This window comes from Cuculus canorus, chromosome 3 (genome assembly GCF_017976375.1).
Source record: "Cuculus canorus isolate bCucCan1 chromosome 3, bCucCan1.pri, whole genome shotgun sequence".
NCBI lineage: Eukaryota > Metazoa > Chordata > Aves > Cuculiformes > Cuculidae > Cuculus > Cuculus canorus.
Genome location: NC_071403.1, coordinates 119,045,484 through 119,072,488, shown reverse-complemented (window position 1 = coordinate 119,072,488; position 27,005 = coordinate 119,045,484). Strand labels below are relative to the sequence as shown.

Genomic DNA, 27,005 nt, shown 5'->3' with positions numbered 1-27,005 from the left:
TGGCTACTATTCTGGACACTGCTTTATAGACTAACTGCGATTATCAGACTGTTCCAAACTTGGGCACTCATCAGTAGAGCTGCCGCAATGGCCCAGAGCCCAGGACAAACCTTTGCATGCACTGGATGCTTGCTAAAAGAAATGAGCACCACAGTGCTGCCAGGAAAGGTGGCCAGAGCATGCAATTGGATTTCCTCAGCTCTTTGTTTAGGTGATACAGCCCAGCTTGGCAAACCCTGCTCATTGTTGGTTTCCTGGAAAAATACTGCTGTGGGGAGGCGAGAGAGGTAAAGAATGAGCACTTGTGTTGAGCACGGAGCAAAGCAGAAAGAAGGAGAACCATACCCAAGTCCTTCCCACTTACTTCTGGGGTATCTCTTGGGCCACAACCCTGCAGAGAAACTCAGGATGGGAAGCACATCATCATGTGTTGATGCACCTGCCTGTGCTGGTGCTGAGCACACTAAATGTTAACGGAAATAAAAGGAGAAGCAGGTTCTCTGTGACAGCAAAATCTGGTGACAGGCTCTCAGGTTGGGGCCAAGCCGAAAAAAAGGTATTCCTATCTCAAAGGTCAGTCTTGAAAGCTGCAGTATTTTTTTTCCCCTCTATTTTTTAGACCCCAAACCGCTACTTCTTGCTACTCCAGTCAGAATGAAAGGACTGACCCCAGAAAATGAAGAACCCAAGTAAAGCGTTACGCTGAAAAGAGCCCACAGTCTCAACTCAAAAACAAATACAGGATTTCTGAATGTTATGTCTTACATACTCATGGATAAGGGGACACCATAAACACAAACTTCCCTACAGAACAAAGATATTTATCAATCCCTTCCAAAGAAATGAGATGTCAGGGTTATTTCTTCTTGCTTAGCCACTGACCGTACCACCACAGCAACACACTGCCAGTGCCTCATTAACTTTTACTGGATGCTCGTTTCTTACTACCCAAAGCTGGTCAAAAAGGCCAAAAAAAAGACAGCAGGCCTGGATGAATCCCACAGGCCCGCGCTCAACTGAGACAGCACACAAACAAGTTTTTAGCTCAGAGGAATCACATGCTGCCTCATGCCACAGCTTTTTTTTCTTCAAAGCTACTATTGGCTCTCCTTCCTCCCAAATTAGTGGAACCGCTATGCCAGGCCATCTGGCACATCAAAATTCATCTTCAGATTGCATTATCCAGCCCACTGACCCCAGTGTTTCCTCCCATTGACTAATGAGATTAGCCCATCACCTCCTAATTGCAGCATTTATACCTAGTCTGTTCTACAACACCCAAGAAAACAAATCCCCAGGTTGTTTCAGAGTGAATGAATGTCATTTTGCTATTAGAACAAGCACAGCATTTCTAAGAATAAGAGACAGCACATATAGCTAAACAAGTAACTAGCGTCCATAGGCTGAAAAGGGAAAAATAGAAAATGCAAACACAGTTTCCTTGCTCTTTGGGTTTGTTTAGCTCCATCGGAGCAGTACAAGGAGAATTACCTAGCATTCTTTACAACAAGGGAGAAACTGCAAGGCTTTCCACTACGTAGACATTATGTCTAAGGACACTAACAGAAGGTGGTATTCCAACTCCATACCTCCCCACCCTAATAGAAATTTTCCAGCAAAATTGTCCAAAAAAGATAGAAAGAAGGAGTTACAGAATCACTTTATGTTGACTGCACATCAGCAAAGCGTCAAGAACTAAACAAGGCACAGGAGGTGGGCTAGAAGTCAGAATGTCAGCTCTACTGCTCTCCACTTTAGTGGTTTGGGGCAGAATCCATCTAATCCAAGCTAGCTGCCTGGACTTTCTTTGGGTCAATGGAGAGGAACCAGCTACGGTGGGATGCCAGTGATCTGTAGATGTAACACAAGCCAAAGGATGCATCTCCCAGAAGTCCAAAGGAACAGCTTAGCTTAGATGAAGGCATCTTTGCAACAGTTAAGGAAAACAGAATCCCAGTGTTGATGGCACAATCTGTGCCTCACTTTCTCTGCTATTGGTATTTATTCTCTATAGTAAAAGGCCTGTGCAGCCATGAATGAGCAATGCTATGTAACTGTGAATTACTTTCGAAAGATGTATTGACTGTGCTTGAGTTTGTTACTTGGAGACCTGCTGGAAATTCAGAACTAGGGGGAAAAGAAGGAGAAAACATCACAACTTTCAAGTAAAGCTAGAAAATCTAAAGCAGCTGCAAATAAAAAGCACCTGGCCTGTCTTGTCTTAGAGGCAAACCAAGCCTCCAAGGTGTTTACCTGTAACTTTACCTTACCACAAGAGGTTTTAAAGTTTCCAGAACAGTCCTAAAATTCGCGTTAGAAACACCAAGAAAGATTTATCACTGAGACTAAAACAGGTTTAACAGAGCACTCAGAGACCAAGCTTTGCTCCTGCCTGAGCATCGGGAGGGCTGGGTGCTCCCCTCACACAGCCAGGCAAGACTCAGATGGAGATTAGCCTAGAAGAGTAAATTTTCACCTCCGTCCACAAATTTCCTGCACACTCAGTCTCTGTCTAAATACACCATCAGATGGACATTTCCCTACCTCTCCTCAACGTCTTTTTGCGTTAAATGTGCCTTCCGCATGCCTAATGTCTATAAAAACTTTTTACCGTTAATGCATATCCCACACAGGGGCTGGAGCACAGCTGAGTTCTGTTATCACATAAGCCAGGCACCATTTACACCACAGCTTCTCTGCAATGCAAATTAGACCCATTGTTACCAATGGAAAAAAGCTCTAAATGAAAAGTTATTGCCCCTTGATAGCCATTCCGTCCAGAACAGAAAAGAGTATTGACTTCACCCTTGCCTCACCAACAACCACCAGGCCAAGTGCTCAGGGAAAAGCCTGATGTTCCTCTACATCCATCGGTGCTACCATTCAGCCCATAACACAGGGCTGGGATGGAGACAGCTGCGACGATCTCCAGAAAACTATGCATGGAAATGGATCCTGAAAGAAGGGATCAAGCATCTGGGCACCCTCCCTCCCCATCCAGCGTTCTGTAGCTTGAGCTGTTTTGGCCGCAGACCCAAAGCTGCAGCTCTGTACTGGTCCCCCAACACTGACAAAGCTGAGATGGGCTTCAGATGGCAGTTCTTCATCCAACAGGCACGGGTACTAGGGTAACATCGCACCCAGGATACTAACAGCATCCTGCAGCCCTCACTAACCCCACAGCAGAAAAGTAGCTTTCAACCAGCAGAAGATTTTGCACAAAGGGACAGATCTATGTTTAAAGACAATTCTGAAATCTCCTAGGGTCAAGCTGCATCAAGCATTTGTAAAACACATAAAGCTTGGATCAAGCAAATTTTGACACGGCTCTGGGGAGCAGAGGGGGCTTGGCTAGCCTGCAGCCCCAGTGGTGAAGAAAGCGGTGGGAGTGTTCCACTCTCTGTCACCTCTGCAAGAGAGGCACAGGGACACTGGAGGAGATAACATCAGAGTTCTCTGTTGTCTGGCTGAAGAAGCAAAGAAAATACCCCCACCAGGCACAGCTGCACCTTTACCTTTCTCCAGCCCAGGCAGCCACCACGGGTCTTACTTACTAGCAGCTTGCTGAAGCAATGTCTCACCAAGAGCCTGTGTTGGCAAATTTCACAGCCATGGGAAACCCCTCTGTCTGCTCCTTTGGAATCTACTCCAACACTTTGGACTGCTGAAGTGCAAACCAAAGCATTCTTTCCAGGAGTAATTTCACCTGACTACTCACAGACAGGATTCAAGTGAAAACACTCATTTGAAAGCAGCAGATAGATGGGACCATCTATTTAACCATCTGCTCAGAGGTATCTATCTACTTTGGGAGACCTTTCTGTATCAGAAAGTCTTCAGAGAGGCAGCACTATTAATAGGGCGCTACACATACCCTTCAACTACCCAGACCCAAAACTATTTAGAAGTTAGAATCATAGAATGGTTTGGGTTGGAAGGGACCTTAAAGCCCATCCAGTCCCACCCCTGCCACGGGCAGGGACACCTCCCACTGGACCAAGTTGCTCCAAGCCCCATCCAACCTGGCCTTGAACACATCCAGGGATGGGGCAGCCACAGCTTCCCTGGGCAACCTGGGCCAGGGCCTCACCACTCTTATCATGAAAAAAAACCTCCTTATGTCCAGTCTAAATCTACCCCTCTCCAGTTTATCCCCATTGCCCCTCGTCCTATCACTCCAAGCCTTTGTAAACAGCCCCTCCCCAGCTTTCCTGTAGCTCCTTCAGTTACTGTAAGTTCTCACATACCAGGTAACTATGGGATCTGAGCTCAAAAAAACCTAGCAAGGACTCAAGCTACAGTAAAAGACACACAGAGACACTCAGGAAACACATAATCAAAAGCGACAGGCAGGGAAATAGCGGCTGAGTCCCACGGACCCCAGGCTCTTGTGGTGAGCTTTGGGGCTGCGTAGGCAGGGGCACCCGGGAGGTCTGTGACAGTCTCTTAAATCACAGGCTCCCCCCACACTTGAACTGGGCTTGGGGCGAAAGTCCCAGACTTTAGGAGACCCAAGGGTTGTGCCTCTGATTGGCCTGACGATATTTTATTTCACTGAATGCGATTCCTTTCCCGTGTGCCTCATTCTCCTCCCTGCGTATAAAGGATGGAAGCCTCTGAAAAAGCACTGAAAGACATTCAGGGTGGGCATTAGTTATTATTTTTGACAGCACTAAAACAACATATGAAAAGGGTTTCTTTGTCGCTTTCTATTTTTTTCTTTACCCCTGAGAAACAGAAGACAATGTCCCATCCAATGCCTGCCTGCTTGAGCAACAGAGGCTGGCTCTGTCACAGCACTGCCGAAGTTGTGCTTTTGAGGGAGCATTGTTTTTATTTCAGGAGGGGAAAAAAGGGAAATGAGCAATCCCAGAAGGAAAAAGTCTGAATACTTGCTCAGGCTGCCCCATGAAGAAAAGAGATTGCCATTGTCAAAGGGTGTTACATTGTTCTGGTCTTTCTGAGAAAGCTTAAAATATCGAAAAATGTAACAAGAACAGAAAATAGATCTGTTTCTTCAGCTGCCTGTTTGCAGCCTGGATGGTGAGAGAGAGACTATAGCTTAGCAGTGTTAATTAGCCTGGTTAACCCTTGTTCTTGCTAATGACATTTATTTTGAAAGCCATCAGGAATGGGCATAAAGAGGAGCCAACCCTCCCTCATGTGACTAGCCCCACTGCTTTAAATTTAATTACTCACACAAGTCAGGACTCCTCACCACTTAAGCATTCACTTCCATGCTAAACAATAACAACAAATTACTACGATAGCTGTCCAGGCTCATTCTTTCATTGGTGCCACTTTCAAACAGTGTCCACAGTCTGCCCTCCCTGCTAGATTGCTCTGAGCATGAACCTCTGGCCAGGAGTCGAGCTCCAGGTAATACCTCCAAGATCAGTCAGAGAAATAGGACACAGGAGAGAAGCAAGGGCACTAGGATCAGAAAATAGCTCTAAACTCAGGATGGGATAGCTCTTCAAAATAAAAAAATAAAGAAAATAGCTCTTAACCCAGGAAGCTGTGGGACTCACCCCTCTTAGTATCTTCACCATGGCTTCATCTCATGAGAGCAGCTGGAATCAGCCAGGGCCTTATCTCTAATTTCCCAGGGCTGAGGGGCCTCAGAAAGAGGAAAAATCACAGGTAATACAAATACGTAGATAAATACACAGACTGACAGGTAGGGTTGATCCCAAATGCAGAATGTGAGGATGCAAAGGGAAAATAGAGAACAACAGACATCAGCAGCATGTACAAAACCAGCAAGGAGCTAGGGAAAGCACAGGCATGCACATGAACATTTCCAGAAGTAGCACCATCATGGCTGAGCACTACTCCTGGGCTACAACATCACCCCAAAAGCCTGCTGCAGGCACAGTCATGCTGCTGTCATGATGGCATCAGTGTGCACCAAGCCATCTGCAGGCTTTTGGTCCCAACTGGTTGATAAAGCTGCGTGGATAGTCTCTATGCAATTCATCAGAAGCTGATAACCACCATTAACGGCCTCAAGTTGCACCAGGGGAGGGCTGGATTGGGTAGTAGAAGAAATTCCTTCACTGAAAGGGTTCTTGGGCAGAGGTTGCCCAAGGAAGACGTTGAGTCACCATCCGTGCAAGTGTTTAAAAAATGGGTAGATAAGGTGCTCAGGGATCTGGTTTAGTAGTGGACAGGTACAGTTGGACTTCATGATCTCAAAGGTCTTTTCCAACCTAGTGATTTTATGATTCTATGATCACCAAGAAAGACAGACAGAATCAACACAGGTGAAAAAGTTTGTCTTTCTTTTCCCCAACAGAAAGAACTTCTTGTGACCAGGAGTTTTAACAGGTTGGCGTACATGGGTCCAGATTTTCTGATTTGTAGAAGAGAGCAATGTTGAAAGGCAGAAAATGATTGTCTTCTGTCTCACAGGTCAAACCAATGAAGAGGGGCCCTTAATCTCCAATACTCTGCAATAGGCATCTTAATCAGTCTTGCACTCCTATGACTTGAATTAAGGGAAATATTTAAGAATCACTTTATCATTTGTATTGTGATATCACATTGGTCAATCAACTTCCTTTTCGCCCCCCAGCAGGCTTTCCCCAAGCAGAAACAATCACCACCAGCTCCACCACACATATGTGTAAGCGATGGGAAAATGCAGAGGAGGCTGGAGTGAACAAAAGGCACTTCAGGCCTGCTGGGGTCAGAATGCGTATCTGTACGGTAGGCTGGATTCTTCACTAATCCAGCTCTGTTTCTAATGAGATTGGTTCCCATTACAGCAAAAGGAGGTCCACAGCTTAATTTGCCAAGGGGACCATTGTCATGCAGCTTAGGGAAGCAAAATAATCTTATCAGTTTGAACTTGAACCCTGCCCTCCAATTACATGGACAATGTTCAAGAGAAGAGAGATAAAGGAAAAGTGATTTTCATTTATCCAGCAAGAAAAACGGATCGCCTCACACCAAGCATTCAGCTTCCTGCAGCCGCTGATAGACCTTTACGCTCGAGCCACTGGCTACGCCACTGCTACAATGCACCAACTCTCACCTGCGCACGCTAACACTGAGCCATCTCCAAGCCAAACAGCACCAACCACACTTAAAATACACCTTAGCAGTAGGGCAGAGCCTCTACTCTTGCAGTATAGCCCACGTGGAAGCCTAGGGCTGGCAGCTACAGACAAACAAACCCAAAGGGGCAGGAAGAACCAGAAATATTTTCGCCCCGTCTTGCTGAACATCCCTCTCTGCCTCCGTGTTCAATCTGCCAGCTCCCCTTGGCTGCTACAGAGACTATCCTCTTCTGGGAGTTCTGCGTCCCACACAACGCAGCTAAAACAAAGACCATTTTGACAAATAACAGCCAGGCTTCATCTATTCTTTTTTTTTTTCTATACAATTCATTCCATCAAAGTTGTTTAGCTGAACAAAAACCAGTGCTATCCTTTATTGTGAGGCTAACAATAAACTAACATGTGAGCACAGCGTGGGTCACAGATGTGTGCGCTTCATCATCAGCTGTGGAGCCACTTCCCTGCTCAACTTCTATAAAGCCTTAACCTCTTTGAGCTGGAATTCAGCTTGAACACATAAACCAAGCAGCAAACAGTGTTAACACAACAGAAGTGGCCCCTGTACAAAAGATACACGAAGAGATAAACATGCTTTGGAAACAGCCAGATCAACAACCTCCGTTTCCAAGGGGTTATCCAGAGAGAATCCAGAGAGAAACTAAACTGGACAGATCCCAGAGGGTCTATTTTTAGTGATATCGCTTGCACCGGAGGACCTTTATTTGTGCCTTCGAATAGCCATTTTGACACTTCGACATTTTGACACTTTTCCTCCTATTAAGGGATAGAAACAAACAAACAACAATTTGGAGGAAGAATGTCTTCAAAATTCATTTTTAAGGATCTCTTAGAATAGGTTCCAAGGAGAGACTCCAAATCTGTAACTCAGTTGTAAACACTCCTATTTCATCCCAAATAAAGAAACCCCTCAAAGCATGCCTGTTCTAAGGAAAATAAATAAAAAAGGTATGCAAAACCAGACTCTTCTTACAACTGTACTTTATTGGCTCAGATCACATCTGCCAGCTGAAAGCTTGCTATCATGTCCAATTCTAGCTCATATTACATATAAAACACAGGTGTAATGGTGCCCTTGCTTTAGCGTTCTGGGTCTGGCTGTGATGGAGTTAATTTTCTTTGCATTCATATAATGCTGCACTTTGGATCTGTGACCAAAGCACTACTAATAACATACTGCTGCTTTAGCTTCACACAGCATCAACGCTTTCTCCATTTCTCACTCTGTACCTCCCAGTGAATAGTTTGGGGGGTGCAGAAGAGGCTGGAAGGGGACAAAACCAGGCAGATGACCCCAACAAAGAGAGTTGGGGCTGCTCAGCCTGGAGAAGAGCAGGCTCTAGAGAGACCTTAGAGCAGCTTCCAGTACCTGAAGGGGGCTACAAGAAAGCTGGGAAGGGGCTTTTTACATGCAAAGGGGATCGCATGAGCAGAAAGGCTTTAAACTGGAGAGGGGCAGATTTAGAGTAGACATAAGGAAGAATTTCTTCACTATGAGGGTGGTGAGGCCCTGGCCCAGGTTGCCCAGGGAAGCTGTAGACGCCCCATTCCTGGAGGTGTTCAAGGCCAGGTTGGATGGGGCTTGGAGCAGCCTGGGCCAGTGGGAGGTGTCCCTGTCCATGGCAGGAGGGTTGGCATTAGATGATCTTCCAACCCAAACTACCCTATGATTCTATTCTATGATTCTATAACATCATGTTCAGCAATGAAATGGAATGGGAGTTAGGTAAGTCAGCCACCTTTGGCTTGGAAACCAGGCGGGCATTGGTCTACCTGTGGGAGGCAGTGAGTGGCTTTGCACCACTTATTTGGTTTGCTTTCTTTTTTCTTCCATTACTCCTTCGATGGTTACGAAACGTTTTTTATCTCAATGAATGAGTTTTCTTGCTTTTACTCTTCCTCTTTTCAGACATGATGTAAATTTTGGGGTTGTCCTACATCAGGATAGCAGTTGGACTCAATGATCCTTGTGGGTCCCTCCCAGTTCGTGTCATTCTGTGATTCCCTTGTCATGCTGGGCGTGGAACTGGGAGATAAGCCAGCAGGTTTGCGGTGCTCCGCTGCCGATGGAGGTTAACCCATACGACTTAGTTACGTACAATTGACTCTGCAATGTAATGCTCATTTTAACTGTGCAGCCCGTCTACATATGTGTATTGGAAAAGGCTTGTAGTACTAGGACGAGGGGCAATAGGTATAAACTGGAGAGGGACAGATTTAGACTAGACAGAAGGAAGAATTTCTTCATGATGAGGGTGGGGAGGCCATGGCCCAGGTTGCCCAAGGAAGCTGTGGCTGCCCCATCCCTGGAGGTGTTTAAGGCCAGGTTGGATGGGGCTTGGAGCAGCCTGGGCCAGTGGGAGGTGTCCGTGCCTATGGCAGGGCATGGAACTGGATGAGTTTTAAGGTCCCTTCCAACCCAAACTGCTCTATGATTCATGCAAGGATCCAGATGGATCTAAGCATGATTATTGTATAGCAATACCATTGGGTGCTATACACCCAAAGGAGCCCCATCAACACTCTTATCACAGCATCTACCAGCATGGTTCAAGAGCACACAGTATATTTTAAGAGACTCGGCCAAGATTTATTTTACTGTGCAACTCAGAACTGCCAAAGCATCGTGGTCTCTCTGACATGAAAAGACACGCATCGGGTTCCAGGCAGACAAACATTAAGCATCCCCAAAAGAGCAGACATACATACTTTAATTACTATGAATGAGCTCATATCCTCAGTGAACTGAGCCAGGCACACTTGGAACAGCCCAAAAACAGACCGAGAGACATAACTCAGCATCTCTCCTGAGGCAAAAGGAGCATCTAGGTGAGTAAGAGTAAGAGTAAGAGTGTAACCGAAGCAGTTTTCTTTTAAAAGGTTCACAATTATTACTTTTGTATCAGATCTAACCAGCAAGAAGGTGTGCTGGGATTAACTTCTGTGGATCCTGCAAAGCCCTTGGCAAGTCAGCAAAACTGACTTGCACCAAACCAACCTGACCAAAAAACCTCTGAACTACTTCGAGCGCTGCATTGCCTGCTCCTGCAGACAGCCACCTGCTTTGCAAGGGAAAGAAACAGACTGGATCTGTGAAGGTCTTGGTTATCCGGATAAAAAGGAATGACAAAAGCACATAAAAACAGGGAGTAATTGCTTCAAATGGTCTCCCACAGGGACTAGGATGGCTGTCTTGGAACAGAAAGCAGAAGGTTCAATCTATACATGCTCAAACATGCCAAGCACAAGCAGCCAATCTCAAATAAAACATTTAAGCAGTTCTGGTGTTGGCTACCTAAATAAATCACTGCACACTCACCCCAATGCAGCACAGTCTCATTTTCAGCTCTGAACATCAAGCACTTTGAGAGATCAGCAAAAGCGCCAAGTGTAAATACATGGTTTCCCCAACATACCATACATACATGTGCTTAAGTTATGATTTTAGCATCTAAATGTCTTGGTTGAGAAAGGATAGAATAAAATTCCCAGTACTTTTTTTAATTGACCAAAGTATTTGTGTTACATAAAATCTGCTTTCACAGAGTCTTAGCTCAGTGAACAGTGTTTACCTGAGGACAGCTTTCTTTAATTCAGCAGCATTTGTGTCCCTATCAATACACAGACACAGGAAGAACACTGCAAAGACATTTTCCTTGAACAGACTGTGCATCCAGTGGGTACTGATAACCTGGGATACTTTGAAATGATTACAATTACTACAGTGGACTTTTTTTATTAAGGCTAATTAAATAAAGTGTTCCTGGTACAGACAGAAGTGCCTGAAAAGGGCCTACGAGAAAACTGGGGAGGGGCTGTTCTAAAGGCGTGTAGTGATAGGACGAGGGGGAACGGGTATGAACTGGAGAGGGGCAGATTTAGACTGGACATGAGGAGGAATTTCTTCACACTGAGGGTGGGGAGGCCCTGGCCCAGGTTGCCCAGAGAAGCTGTGGCTGCTCCATCCCTGGAGGGGTTCCAGGAGAGGTTGGAAGGGGCTTGGGCAGCCTGATCCAGTGGGATGTCCCTGCCCATGGGGGTTGGAACTGGAGGATCTTGAAGGTCCCTTTCTATGACTCTATGATTCTCACTTTGGATCAGTTTCTGGGCTACAGCAATCAGTAGATACTATATAAACGTTGCCAGTCATCACAGAGACATCGGGATCCTCGAGTTCTCTGGACTCTTGCTGTCAGCTCTGATGGCCAATCCAGTGGATTTCCCACACGACACAGCCGGATGCAGATACACGGCTGGAGTACAGCAGACCTGGATCGCGAAGTCACCGCCGACGCCAGGTTCCACACAGACCCCTCACGAGTCATCCTGACACCCACAGCAACCCCATCCATCCCTTCCTCCCTCCCCAGCGGTGCCTCCTTCCCCTGGCACCACCAACCAGACCTGCAGCTGTTTTTTCACCACAGTAACAGCAGTGTCTGTCACCACAAACACACAGAAGCAGAAACACAGAATGGCAAACACACGCTTCTCTTCCTGAGGCTCAGCCCGGTCCCCTCAGCGGGCTACAAGAGTCAACTCTGAACGTGTTATGAGTAAGGGAGCACTGGGTCCTCTCCCTCACAGCATTATCATCACAACTGTTGGGAAATCCAAAGTGTTTTCTGGAGAAGGCTTTGGGAAGGGAGTCCAGAGAGACTTGCATCTTTGCTTACTGCTGCCTACAAAGCTTCATTCCTGCTCACACACCAAAACAACTCTCTAAGGCACTGAAATAGCCCCACATTCTGCACTTCTCGTCCTCTCCCAACAGCAGCATTAGTGGCAATTGATATCCCTCTATTAAGTTCCTCCTCCGACAGCTCTCAGCTCTCCGAGGTCTTTAAAATTACTTCTCAGGAACAGACAAAGATATGCGACACAAAACTGAATGCAGCTCCCCCTTTCACGTGCTTCAAAGCCGCCAGACCCAGCCCTGCCCTCCACAGCTCCAAAACGTTACCTGAAGAGGCCAAAGCTGGTCTTTGAGGAGATCCTTGGGCTTCGTGCTCTCGGCGAAGGAGAAACCCTCTCCTCCAGCACAGACCTCCCCCAGGAAGCCGAACTGCAGCCCACACAGCTGTGATGGATGGGCTGGCACGTAACAACCTCCACCTGAGGAGGAAAGCATTGCCTGGGGCAATGACCTCTTCAAGTAGCAGCCTGAGGTCCATCGACCTAATCCCTCAGGGTCCTTCACCAAGAAGGAAAGCTGTGGAGGTGGCCTGGGTTTGGCACAGTCTTTAAAAGAAGTCTAAAGGGTGTCTGTTTGCCCTTGAGGTCAAAAGCACAAACCTCATTACTGAGTTACACCACCGCAGTGGAAAAGAAATTGTATCTGCCTTTCTCTTGAAAATCCCCCTTTGCAGCCTGCAGTTTCCAACACGGGGAAGTCCCGGCGCCTCCTGACACCATCGACCCATTCAGGGCTCCAAAGCCACTATCGAAGTCTGACTAAAGCCATTCAGAAGCTGTTAGCGCGTAGATTTGGATGATAATTTGGTGGATGGACTTGTCAAACAAATTTCCTTTATTATGGACTGATTAAAAGCAATCAGGGAGAAGTGCCTTTCCCCTCCCAACTCCAGCCCTCATCAACGCAAATAAACACCCTGAGGCCATTTAGCAGGGGGGGTGGCAAAAGGGGCTTTCACTTGAAACCTGCCATTCTTGGGGAAAAGGATAACAAAAAAAAAACCCAATAACAAAACATCTTTGTGTTTTCAAAGCTAGGAATTGCCTCCAGCGAGAGGTCCTGAAAGCCACCCAGGGCTCACCTGCAGGGTGTGGATGGGAGTTACCAGTATTCCTCTGGCTCTATGCCGCCTCATCTCCCTTAAGCAAAGTGCTGCTCACCTCCAGCTCCTGCTTATTTTAGAACATGAATATTAAAGCAGGCCCAGGGGGAGAAGCACTACTCGGGCTGTTATTCCTACAGCTTTATCTCCTGTGTCAGAAAAAGTGTGAGCTCCTAAAGCTATTTCCATGCCTAGAAACCTCGGTTCTTGGCTTAGATCCCTGAAGTGGATTCTCTGATGTCTGCAAATGGAAGTGATTTCTCTGCTAACGTGAAGCTTGTAGCAATTACGAAGATCTGCTGCCACTACCTTTCTGTCTAACGTGCCTGAAATTAGCTAATGAATGGGAAAGTTATTGAGGGAGGAGATGGAATTGGAGCACAGCATCATAATCACATAAGCCTAATTCCCCGCAGGTAGGCATCTGGAAATTAAATGGTCAGCTTAGCTGGCAGTGGGTAAAGCAGAATTCAACATGTGTTTGCATGAGCTTCAGAGACAGGAATTCCATGTCTGGAGCTAGAGACAGCACAAAGGATATGAGCAATAGCTGTTGACTAAGGTTTTGACTTCGCTTTCAACACCTGCATTTTAAGTTAGCACCGAAGGCTAATTTTGGCCCCATTTTCATTACCTTAGTCCCTCTAAGGAACAAGATCTGTGCACCGCACGTGAATCACTGCATCCCAGGGCCTACACAGAGGAGTTTTGGCATAGCTTGCCCTGGCGGTGCAAGCCATTGCTTTGTCTCGGACTCCCACCACAAATAGAAAAGGGCTAAAGCAGAGGTGAAGTTTTATCAGCCGCGAGGGATCTCAGAGAATTCATTGCCAGGACTGAGATTAGGATTAAGGGTTTCTAGTTAAAACACAGAGACTCAAAAGACCAGCCTCTTATCCCACACCTCCTCACAGTCCTCAAGTGTCACCTTGAACATAAGGGGTATGTGACACATCATGACACCAGGTCCTGAGCCTTCAAACAGTCCTGAGCACCAGAACTGGTCACAGAATGAGATTAGAGCCAGAGCCTGTCCTACAAGGAGCCACAGGGAAAAAGTCCAGGCCTGCTTAAGAAGTGGCTGCAAAGTGCCTGATAACTCCTCTCTCTCCCCAAAGACCTGTTTCCTAGCCCCACACCCTCCTGCAAACATCACCGTCTAAAGAACTATTAAAGAAAACAACTTCAAAACTCTTCACATAGTTCAAATACTTCACTTAAAACGAATTTTAATTCTTACATCTCAGATTGCACCAGTCCCCAGCAGGACACACACTCATCATGTTCACGTTGGGGCATTTGAGCTGTTCAAACAGGAGCCATGGTGGGAGACCACGCACACAGAGGTCTGGGAGCTGAGACAAGATGATGAAGATCCTCACCAGCTCTACCTGTGCTTTGCCGTGAGTGCCACCTTGAGCCTCTCCTTACATTCTCAGGGTACCTTCCCATGAGCTATGAAGAAAGGAAGTCCTCCTACAGCCAAGACACATGCCTTGAAGACGCAGCCAGTGCGAGAGCACTGGGAGCAGTGGGACGTGGGTGGGTGTGCAGTTCTTGGTAAGACTTTTAGCCAGTCCTGTTGCAGAACTGCACAGTGTGAGTCAGATCACTGCTGCTCGTGGTCTGCTTAGAGCTCAAGACAGGCCATCCCTAAGCTGTTTCTTTCCAAGGCTGGATCCAAACTTTCTGTCTGGGCCATCACAAAAACATTGTGACTTATGATTAATGGCAGCACTTTCCTGGTAGAGCTGAGTCAAACCAAGCTGAGAAGCCAGAGAAGTTTTGCAACTAAACAAAGTCTACAGGATTGAGTTTAAAAACCCATTCTTCACCAAAGAGCATGAGCTGTGCTCTGTGGACAGCACTGCTATCTGCGACCCGAAAAAGGCCTTACATCCCACTGAGCTGTGTCTTCTCCCTCCAGCACATGGGCAGCAGTCAAGCTGCTGCAGAAACCTCTCATGGGATCACAGTAAGCCTTGCATTCCTTAGCACCAATAATGAATACAAATCCATTCATCCATCCCTGGGATGCAGACAATTCATGTTTTGGGTGCACCACCTCTAGGCAGGATGGCATACAGTAAGGCTATAAGGCTTACCCAAAGAGAAGAAGGTTGTAGCGAGGCCGGTGTTGGTCTCTCCTCCCAGGTAACAAGGGATAGGGTGAGAGGAAGTGGCCTCAAATTGCACCAGGGCAGGTTCAGATTAAATATCAGGAACAATTTCTTCACAGAAAGGCTGCCCAGAGAGGTGGTGGAGTCCCCATCCCTGGAGGGGTTTAAAAGACGGGTAGATGAGGTGCTCAGGGATCTGGTTTAGCAGTGGACCGGTATGGTTGGACTCTATGACCTGAAAGGTCTTTTCCAACCAAATGATTTCTATGATTCTAAGACATTCATCTGCTGAATTCCAGCTATGCTGGAGAAGAATCCAGAATACCCCAAAGTACAGAAAAGTATATAGGTGGCCAGAAACCAGTGCAGTCAAATTATGTCAAAAAGCTACCTCCCCTTCTATTCCTCATGTCAGCTGACAAGTTATATATAGGGGCAACAATGACAAACAAGGTGCTCCATCAGTAGGAAGAGTTATCCTACGAATGGGGTCTTTGCAAAATGTACTGGGGAAGCATAAACTGAGATCTGGTAAACACCATACCTTTTCCTATCTCCTTCCATCGTGTGGCTACCCAGCTCCTGAACTCATAAAGCCATATTCAAGCTGCTACACACTGGGTACAGCCCTTTCCTGCAGCAAATCATGTTTCCTGTCCTGCAAGGTACAGTCAGTCCAACAAGACGGGGGATATTTGCCAAGCCTGCTATCAGAAAACATAGCTGGGATCTGCCAAAAGATTTCAACAGTTATGGAAACACAAGGGAAGTTGTGCTGCTGGTATTGCAGACCCTGCTTCAGAGTAAAGCCTTGCCACGCACACACACAGAGTTTGAAGCCACCCTTCTTCTCCTAAAGTGTGACAGGAACACTGGATGTTGCAGAAAACATTATTTTGCTGTCAGCAACCTTCTTATCCATTTTTTTAAAAAGACAGGTTCTGCCCACCCTGCCAGCATCACCAAAGCCTGTTACATGTGTCTCTGTTGCTCTTGCTATGTTGTATGTACACAGTGTAAAGTACTCTTGCTCTGGGACACTTGCACATTTTAATGCTTACCAATTTAGCCTGGTTGAGACAAACTTTGTCTGTATTTCAGAAGGACCAGCACTTGCAGGTTTAGCTCCTGTCCCGGCCACTCCATGCACCCTTTCCACATTAACTTTGCTCCCACCGTGGAGCACAGAGAAAGCTCAAAACCAAGAAAGCAGGAAATAAAAACACACTAGAAACAGGAAAGTGCCTCAGCCCTTTCCATTCAGAAGCAGATCTGCTTTGAATGGCAGCCCCCCAGGACTGATCTGCTTCCAAAGGAGACTGAATTACAAGCGAGTCAGCTCCCTTCAATTCACATTAAGACTTCAAGCTACTGTGTATATTCTCTCCCCTTTCACCACAAGCTCCTCCTTTCTAACACAAGCCTCTCTCAGCACACAGACACATACATACACTCCCAGGCAGTGAGCAGTGGTGTTGGGATGTGTTGAAACCGGAGTCCAGTGAGATTCTGCTCTGCCAAATGACACTTTTTCATCAGCAAACACTTAACTGGCAGCTTTTACCCGCTACAAGAGTTTTGCAACATACACCTAAAAAATACACCAGACTAGATCTTCACACGGAGACCCAAAATTAGAGCCGAGATCCCAAAAGCAAAGGGACTCTCACTAACCATTCCTACGCAAACTAATCAGCCCTGCTCAACCGTAAAATGAGATCGGTTACATTTTCTCTGAGCCACATGCACATCCACAAAGAACAGAAGCAGAAAGGTAAATTTAAGTGACTGATGCAGCTGTACGTAGTTATAAAACTTATATGGGACTCCATCCCTTCAAAGCGTTCTGTATTTACCTGCTGTGCACAAAACAAGTGCTACAAACATTTTCGGATCCAGAAGTGATTTAGAAATGAGACATTTCTCACTTAAGTAAAAATAGGCTCAGAATATCATTCATTCTATATATGAAAAATCTCCTTTATCTGAGCTCAGGGAGACTTTTGCAACAATTAGGAATTGTATGTTAAGAAGAGGGGAATCTGGCCCATTACAAAATAATTAGTTCTTTCTATGTTGGGTTTAATTTATGTCCTAGAGCTTCCCAGTCTCCTACCCAGCCCTTTTCACTCCTCAGAGAAACATAGCACAAAACCTGCCACATATTTTTACAAGTTAACAGCATTCCCTTCCTTGTTCCCAAAGTTACTCAGACTGACTTTGCTGAAATAGTTTTGCTACGAGTTACTGACAAAGGCTTTTAACAAACCCCAAATCCACTCACGGAAGATGCTTTTCATCAGCTTATATTAAAAAGATTAAAATTACTCCCCGCATAACTATCCCAGATCTGCTGGGATCCACTTTCCCTGATAAAAGCTCCCACCCAGGAGCAGCCAAACAGCTCTACGAAGGGATCAAGCGCTTCTCCCCTACCTGAGAAGTCTGCAGAAGTCTTGGCAAAGTTGCTGAAAGCTGTCAAGCACAGGAGCCCTGTGAGGAAGGTGGAAGTGGGAGACACATCTGGGCAGCACATCCTTAAGTATCCTCAGGGTTTGTTTTCTTCCAGAGAAAAGGAAAGCACTTTCTGCCCCAACCCAGCACTCGCTCATTGCCCGGAGAGCAGTGGTAGTTCCATCGCTTGGAAGGATCACAGCGAGCAGCGGGGAAGGAAAAGCACTCGGCACACACACACACACTCCCACACACACACACACTCCCACACACGCATCCCTGGGAGTGAATGAATCCCGGCTGAGGGAGGCTGACGAATGAGACAGACCTACCTGCGCCTTGGCGGAGGGCCCAGGGTCCTAAAAGCCGTCCCTTCGCCCCAATTTAACACAGACCATGGCTGTGCAGCAGCATCCCTGCATGCTATTGGGGGGCACAGCTGGGGGGTGCCTGGGGGGGTTGGTCTGGAGAAGATGTTGGTTTGGATACCCTGGGATCTTTCCTCTCCGTTCCAGATGGACAGAAGGACAGGCAGTATTTTCAAAGGAGGGAGCCCAAACCAAATCGCCTGAATTCACATGGGATTTTAGAGTTGTGGGTCTTTGTAGCTGTGGCTGAAATCAGTGTGAGCAGTTGTGTCCTGCAGTGCCAGCGACAGGATAATTCTTCAGCTTTGTCCACTGCTGCGAGTGACCCTACAGCAAAGGAGACTTTGCGCAGACCCAGGGATCAAACCCTCCCCAGTCTCATTGCAGGGCTGGGGTGGGTGTCAGCCCACAGATCCAAAATCCTCCTTCCTTATGGCAGCAGCCAGCCATGCCAGACTCTCTCCATCCCACTGGACCCGTGTGCCCACCATCAAGCTCAATAGGAGATTTTCATGCAGATCATGCCTATAGGAAAGCTGGAGAGGGGCTCTTTATCGGAGATTGTAGTGATAGGATGATGGGGAATAGTTTTAAGCTGAAAGAGGGGAGATTTAGTTTAGACATTAGGAATAAATTCTTCACGCTGAGGGTGGGGAGGCCCTAGTCCAGGTTGCCCAGGGAAGCTGTGGCTGCCCCATCCCTGGAGGTGTTCCAGGCCAGGTTGGATGGGGCTTGGAGCAGCCTGAGCCAGTGAGAGGTGTCTGGGGTGGGTGGGACTGGGTGGGCTCTGAGGTCCCTTCCAACCCAACCCATTCTATGGTTCTATGATCCTAACCTGAGATGTTCAGACCCAGGAGACCTGTCTCCTTCCACAGTGACTACTTTAACCTCCCACTAGCACAGCCTTAGCTGCTAACCCTGGCACTGCTCACCCTGTAGAGCTGAAGGAAGGCTCCAGCTCACCTGGAAGCACATCCTGTACTCCATCCTGCCTGATCTTCATCCGCACCCTGGCATCATCTAGCCAGCCACAGCTTAGAAGAGCTGAGCTAAGCTTTGGGGACACAGACACGGACTGGACTGGTGGACCCCGTTCTCACTAGGTGCAGGAAGGAGATCCCAGGCTTCAGTCATCAGCATTAGCTGCAGCTCAGGCATAGGTTTACGCATAAATAATGAACATAACCAACATATTTGCCACTAAAGCAGAAGCCGAGTGTCAGTGCAGAGAGAGTGGGGCATAGTTTTCATAGGCAAAGCCAACACCAGCCTTTTAGTAGCCTGTGTGCACACTTACACCATCCTATGGAGCAGCACTGTGTGGAAGTGCCACAGAAGGGGAGATGGAGCCAGGCACATGTAGAGCTGCTGAGCAAAGCCGCAACTTCCCTCCAGCAAAAGGAACCTTAGTGGGAACATCCAAGGAAACCACAACTGGTTTTTATTCCTCTGTCCTGTTCAACCATATGGAACTAAGCAAAACTTTCCAAAAATATTCACCTTAGAGCTGAAAACAAGCATAAGAGACTTCATCCCAAAGGGTTCTGTTGTTTTTTTTCAGAGCTGAGTGCACTTGTGAAGAGTTTCTTATGCTGGAATTTCTAACAATGTTTCAGCTGTTCCCAGACAAAAATCAGACTGGCTGTCAGATTATATGTGAAAGACATTTTCAAGACTGCTGCCATGAATATCACAGACATTTTTTCCAACAGAAATCTGTCCTGGGATGATCTGTGTGCTAGAAGCAGACCTCAAGGGGAGCTGTAAGTCCTCTTGGCCCCGTTTGCTTCTATCCATAGTGCCGCTTGCTCGGGTCCCAACCAGCCACGCTGAGGATGAAGGTAGCGTGGCAGATCCTGAATTTGAGCTTGAATCCTGTCTGTGACCCATTCACACACAGATCCCGTGAACAAGAAGCTGCTCTGGCCTGAGTTGCACCTAAGCAACCCACCCTCCCATGAGCTCTTCAAGATCTACAGTGAAGGTGCAGATGAGTCACCTCTTACGGACAGCGGTGGCTCTGGTTGACCTGGCAGCACAGACACACCCTGAGGTCCATCAGGCTCTGTACAACCCACTCCCAGTCTTATTTTTTTGCAGAGGGCTTCTTACGCAAGATCAAAGACCAGGGTCTTTCCTACAGGCTGCCTTAACTCTTTGTTTCACCTGAGACTTTAATCCCACATGCCAGGCCTCTCTGATCCATACTTTCCAGGGTTGACCTAAGTTTAAAGAGGAAAGATCAGGACACTGGTTTCTAGCACATATATATAATTCTTGCCTCACCTACTTCTGCTGCCCTTGCCAAGAGGAAGATTCACCACTATTTCATGAGATAACCATACCCATTACCAGATTATCAGTCAAAGCTCCTCATCAGCAGGACAAAGCAATAATAGGGCCCCTGGAAATTTATCATCCTTTGGAAAAGAAAAGCACTATTTGCTGAAAAGAGCCCACCCTGTTAGCAGGTGTTGATTTTACTGATTAAAGGGTAATTAGGTTTGGTTGACTCAGTATATGGGGAAGAAAAAAACGCTGGCTACAAGGGTTTAAGGGTAAACACGGGAAGTGTGAGCAGCTCTTTAAGTTATTGTTAATAAAGCCAAAACAGAAGGGGGGAAATTTACATCACTGTCATGTGAGGGCTTTGTTTTTAAGCAAACTTGTGAAGATGCTTTCCAAAAGGAAAGCAAAAGCAGCTCTTGCTAAAAAAAAAAGAAAGCAAAAAAGGAAAAAAAAGATATATAAGCCTTTGAGAAACACACAATTCAGCTAAAGCCCATCACTGTAACGCCTTTATTCCTTAGGGCATGCGGGAACATCAGCTGCGTGTTTCAAACAGAAACAGGCCACCTGTCCTAAGTGCAGCACAGACAAAGGATGTTCCCTCTGTCATGGACAGTCTCATGGGGTAAACATGAATCAAGGGGACACCAATAAAATCGTTACTTCTAGGAGTAACAGCCCTTGAAATCCAGCCATGCCTTCAAATACGTCTCCTGGGAACTGGCAATAATGCATATAATGATACACAATCTCTTGGATCCCTTGTGTCCCAAGCCAGCCAGAAGTGGGAATAGGCTGATACTGATGCAGGTCAGCATTACATCTTAGCTTGGAGGAATGATTATTTGCTCTCTTTCTCTTCATAGAAATGGAGAATGACAGCTTTTAGGTACAATGTTTATACAAATACACTTCCTACCTCAAGCAGACACAGAGCTTTGTGCCTAAACTGGGTTTTAATACATTCCTGATCATGGCAAAAAGCATCTTTGTGCCCAGCTTAAAAAGCAAGTAAGTCCACAGAATCCAGATACACACAGAGCTTGGCCCTTAGCTCAGCACTTCCAGGTTCCCCTGCAGTACCCAGCGTCGTGGCCACTTACCACCGAGAAGCAGGCACATCAACCAGTCCCACTCCCAAGGAGATCAGGGTACTTCTCCAGCCAGAGGTAATCCAGGAGTTAGACACCTGAATCCCAGCATGGCTTTAGTCCAGGATATTTAACAGCTGTACCTCAGTCATTCTTTTTGACTGTGATGCTTAATTGCATCACTCTTCCTCCTTCCTCTCGCAGGTGCTCTCCTTCTCCTGCTACACCTAAACCTGTAATACCTGAAACACGCACACAAATTCCCAAAGTGCTTTAAAAGCAGTTAAGTACAACTGCAACTGGGGAAGCTGAGGCACTGAGAAGTGAAGAAATTGGCCATCCAATTTTGTCATCCCAACATCACTTAATTGATAAATGGTAACCAGGAATGGACCCAGTTAAGATATTCCCAGTTTAAGGTGGTATGTGCCGATCTTGCTGACTTCTAGGGCTGATTTTTGGAAATGCTTTCCTGTTTTTTACCTCGTGCACTGCTAACCTCTACCTCACTGACTAAACAATTAACAGCTTGAAGAAGGACTGGTCACTAGAAGACCTGGACCAGGATTAGCTTTCCACTACAGAACCATACGTAGGGTTGAAGCCATGTCTGTTTGCACAGTCACAAGCAGGTTTATTTGTACAAATGTGCCAAGACCAGTCTTACTTTCTGAACCCTAACAGCATTATTTATTTCATACTGTGTTTTCCATAAGGTCTCAAAGTAGTCTCCAGAAGAGCACCGTTGCGTTCTGCCATTTCATACGCGGACAAAACACAGTCAAAGGTTTGAGCTCACTCCTTTTTGAAGATCAGCCAGGGAAAACTGTCAGAGATGAAATTAAATACTTTTAATCTTTAAGTCCAATTAGAGCTTCTACTTGGCCACATTGTCTCCTCATAAGTGAATGTAAATTAATGACAAATAGATGTGCATTTATACCTAAAGAAATACTACTAAACTGGGTGGACAGAGGTTCAAACATAAAATTGCAAAGCTTCCCAGCTCTTTGTTCCTTTTTTTTTTTGATCTTTCCCTAATTGTGTCTTATGCAAACAGATGGGGTTACTCATGGAAGTAAATGCTGTTTGCTTTCATCAATTTGAAGGCACAGGACTTCACATAATGCGGTTTTGCAATACAACACCAAGTATCTCTCAAGTAAAATCCTCCCTTGTCTCTATCTTCAATGTTAAACAACAGCTGTGCAGAATATTCAAACTGATAAGCCTTTGGGGTTTTCACATTTTGTGTCACTCAATCACCCCAGTTTACAAAACAAATAGAAAACCTGGGGGGCTTTGCTCCATCCTGGGACAGGTTTGTGGTGGGGATGTTGCTTTAACATAATTCCATGTAGATTAAAGGCCCCAAGCGATGCACTTATCTCACTAAAACATTGGAAAGTGTTATACAGAGTGATGAAAAATCCTCCACTGTGCAAAAATATCAAAAATAAAATATCTGGAGACTACAAAGAGATCCACAGTGAAGCTGAAAATTTTATCCCCATGGCTGCCCCAAGTATTTAATGTTGAAACCTCTCTCCGCTGGCATTCTCCTTAGTATAGCGATGCTGTGTTCTATGTTAGAAGATGCTGTAGAGTATGGTCCTTTATTTGGGATCAGCATAACCAATCGGGTTTAGTTGGTGCCTTGTGTACAGGATGTTCTTGGGTTAATCAGTGTACTAGAACTACAGATCTTCTTGCTTTATCTTCGTATTCCACTGCAAGTCGCATAAGGATTTTAAGAGACAAGAATTTCAAGGATCAGAGTTCTTCAACTGTGAGCTGGATCTTTCCTTTCCTCTGTGTTTCAACTCTCCTGCCTGTTTGGATGTTGTTCCCTGAGATTTTTTGCTGTGTGGGCACATAGCACCCAGCTGAGACCCTGTAGTTCACCGAGACCTTCAGGACTTGAACTCTCTTTTGATACCTGTAATGTGAAATTACTTGACCCGGCTCCTCTCCTAACAGTTTTCCTGGAAAGATTTCTCCATCAATCGGATAATGGTACATACCGGTGCTTTTTTTAGCACTGCCATCTCTCCTTTAGTGTATTCCATAGCTCTCCGGGCATGCTTGCTAGATAAGAGGCTAATTTTTACACCTGAAGATATCAATCTGTCTCTGAAGAGCAGAGACATCCCAGTGGGTTCAACGTGAGCAGCAGAAGGTTTTTTCTGTTATCTCACCTACGGTAACCAAGGGTTGTCTCTCTACTCCTGCTATGTAGGTGTGAGTCACTTCAAGTTACAGATCCCTTTTAATCTTGGTCTCCACTATGTTCTTTCTTTTTGTTTCCTACTTTACTGCCACTCACGTGTACAGTGCCATTAATTTTCAATAGAAACAGAATTCTTCCTCAGATATACTTGTCTAGAAGTTCTCTCCTTGTCCTTTGGAAGAAACTTGCCATGATGCAATCTGATTCAAACTGGGCATCATCTCAGCATTCATCCATAAAATTATACTTAAGACAATACCACAGGCATCCTCCCCAAATCTCATGAGTACTGTGGACTCTACCTTGAGGGCATGCAAGTGCGGTAGCATGAAGGACAACAAAAGAGCCCTTCAGAGCCCCCCTTGATCTTTCTGCCCCTCTACACCCCATCTTTATTGCAACTACTACTCTAGCTTACTTTGAGAAAGCCATTTTCATTGGCAGAGCCCTTCTTTCTCGCAACACTGATTGTTTCCAAGCACAGCCATGAAGCCTTTGCCTAACATCCACGTCTATAGTAGTAAGGTGAACAAAGCACAGGTCTGAACACAGGCACTGCAACTCATCTGGTTACAGTTCCCCATTGGACTCGTCTTGGGCACATTTTCGATCCAGGCCACATGGCATCCAGACAGTTCCTAAGCATGGCTTGGGAGTCAGCGGGGACTTTGGTCATTCGCAACAGGCAGAAAGGAATCCTGTTTTGGAGTTTGATAGCACAGCCATGGCTAGATGACCTGTGCTAAAAGACTCACCAGTGGTTCAGAAGTTCTTAATTGCCATGGTGAAGATGAGCTATGAACTGAATAGATACCCCTGGGCCCAGGGAAGACTGGTACTAACGGCCTGTGCCACAGCATCTTCTTCATTTTGCTGCCGAGGCAGTCCTGATGACCTCCAATCTCCAGCACAGCTACAGCCCAGGCTGCTGCCTGCCATGCTCCCACCTCTTCATAGCAGTCAGCAGGACAGACCAACCCTACCGGAGTGTTCAGCACAGGCTGGGCTCAAGTTTTGAGCTGGTCAAGCCAGTTAAAATCATCTTATTGGCTTCCATGGTACAGGGCCAGGATTGTCTTTTCCTGTGAACATGAACCAGCAATATAGCACTCTAGCCTCTCACATCTTTTATTATGGATTGATTTGAACAGTTCTAGACTGCAGGAAAGCAATTTCACTGAAGTTTAACACTTCCTAATGTTTTCTTTATTCAAGGATACACAATAGAAGGCAAGGCTGAAGAACGTGTGAGGAACATACAGTGAGCAAATCTCTTCTCAGCATAACTCGGACAGATCAGCTTTCACCTCAGGCTTGCCACTGCCTAGGGGCATGGGGTATTTCTTTCATTTTTTGTAAAGACAGCAAATTACACACAAAAAATCTCTGGCTCACAGATCACAAACCAGTAAGAAATCAAAGGGAATCAGAGGAAATGTCTTTCTGCTGAATGGGTAAAATTCATCCCACGTGTAATTTCACTGGCATCAGAGCAAAACCAACATTCAACTACATCTGCCATTCGCAAGAAGAAGGATAGATTTATGTTCTCCTTTCACATGTGCTTAAAAATACATTTTCTTTTCCCCCTTTAAATCTTTTGTTTGAAAGGACTGTTTCAAGAGTAACTGCATGCTTCCACGTGCATTGAAGTATTCAGGACAACAATATCACTGGACATTTGTTTTACAATGGTCTCAAGAGATTACCCAGTGACAAAGTCCAGGTGTGCTGGGCACTGCAGATAATGCTGAACTATGTCAGCATTAAACACCCTGAAGAACTTAGATGGCATTGAAGTTCAATTCATTGAAACCTTTGCGCTCTGTAGCCACAGCACTGGCATCAGGGAAATCCAGTGAACTTGCTTCTAGGGCAAGAGACAGTTCCCACTGCAGAAAGCTCACACTGAAATTCTACTGCACTGATTGTCTCTGACTAATGCCCACACAGCTTCCAACCCCTTCTCAGTTTTTGCTAGCCAGGACTTTGCAATAGATTGACAAGCTAGCATCACCCTCCCAGACTTCTACTGTTTGCCACTCTGATGCTTGTTCTCTGCCCTGTTCTGCAGTTACAGAATCATAGCACGGTTTGGGTTCGAAGAGACCTTCAAGCCCATCCAGTCCCACCTCCTACCATGGGCAGGGACACCTCCCTCTGGACAAAGCTGCTCCAAGCCCCATCCAACCTGGCCTTGAACCCCTCCAGGGATGGGGCAGCCACAGCTTCCCTGGGCAACCTGGGCCAGGGCCTCACCACCCTCAGAGTGAAGAATTTCTTCCTAATATCTAATCAAAATCTTAAAACCCTTCCCCCTCATCCTGCACTCCCTGAGCAAGAGCCCCTTCCCAGCTTTCCTGTATCCCTCTTTAAGTACTGGAAGCTGCTCTAAGGTCTCTCTGGAGCCTTCTCTTCTCTAGACGGAACAAGCCCAACTCTCTCAGCCTGTCCTCTTACAGAAGGTGCTCCAGCCCTCGGATCATCTTCATGGCTTCCTATGGACTCATTCTAATCCCCAGGGTGCTATTCCCTGCACAGCCCTTCCCTAGCTGTTCTCATCTTGAGATGCTGTTCCCCATAGAGAATCCTTTCTATTTATTACCACCAGTGATAATTTCTTGCTTCACTTACCAACCCTAACTAGCCAAGCCACCTTCTCCCTTCCTGCATTGAGAAGTAAAATCATTTATTTTCAGCTCATCACATCTACCCCAAGACAGCACACCCTCCAACATCCGCATAACCCTTCCTTTGCAAAATGCACCTTTGGACATTAAAGGCAAAGCACCTGTGTTCATTAAAAGGCATCCCAGTGCTAAATGCTGATTTCAGGCAGTTTGGTTTTTCCCTAAAGAAGATTGCCACAAATAGCGTTATGAATATCTAGGAGAGTTCCTAGAATCATAGAATCATTATGCTGGAAAAGACCTTTGAGATCATCAAGTCCAAGAGTATCTGTCCACTACTAAATCATATCCCTAAGTACCTCATCTACTAGCCCTTTAAATAACTCCAGGGATGGGGACTCCACCACCTCCATGGGCAGCCTCTGACAGTGCCCCATGACCCTTCCAGTGAAGACATTTTTCCTGATGTCCAGTCTGAACCTGCCCTGGTGCAGCATGAAGCCATTGCCCCTTGTCCTATCACCTGTCACTTTGGTGAAGAGACCAACACCCACCTCTCTGCAACCTCCTTTCAGGCAGTTGTAGACAGTGATAAAGTCTCCCCCCCAGCCTCCTTTTCTCCAGGATAAACAACCACAGTTCCCTCAGCTGCTCTGCATAATCCCTCTTTTCCAGCCCCTTCACCACCTTCTTTGCTTTTCTCTGGACATGCTCCACAGCCTCAATGTCTTTCTTGTAATGAGGGGACCAAAACTGAACAGAGTATTCAAGATGCAGCCTCACCAGTGCTGAGTACAGGGGCAGGATCACTTCCCTGGTCCTGCTGGCCATGCTGTTTCTGATACAAGCCAAGATGCCATTGGCTTTCTTGGCCACCTGGGTGTCTTCAGCTTTGGGAAGCCAGTGTCCATACCTGCTGCTGCTTTTGTGGAATTAAAGGCAG

At 46.2% G+C, this 27,005-nt stretch overlaps 1 protein-coding gene across 4 annotated transcripts in view; it reads right to left on the bottom strand.

Annotated features, from left to right (window-relative positions):
- EVA1A (eva-1 homolog A, regulator of programmed cell death) overlaps positions 1–17,643 on the bottom strand; it is a 208,062-nt gene extending 190,419 nt beyond the window's left edge. For all 4 annotated transcript variants that reach the window (XM_009560443.2, XM_054063340.1, XM_054063342.1 and 1 more), the window contains exon 1: positions 17,437–17,643. In XM_009560443.2, coding sequence (XP_009558738.2) covers positions 17,437–17,536 — 100 coding nt within the window. In that variant the 5' untranslated portion in view covers positions 17,537–17,643. The remainder of the gene's footprint in view (positions 1–17,436) is intronic.
- Between the last annotated feature and the right edge of the window lie 9,362 nt (positions 17,644–27,005).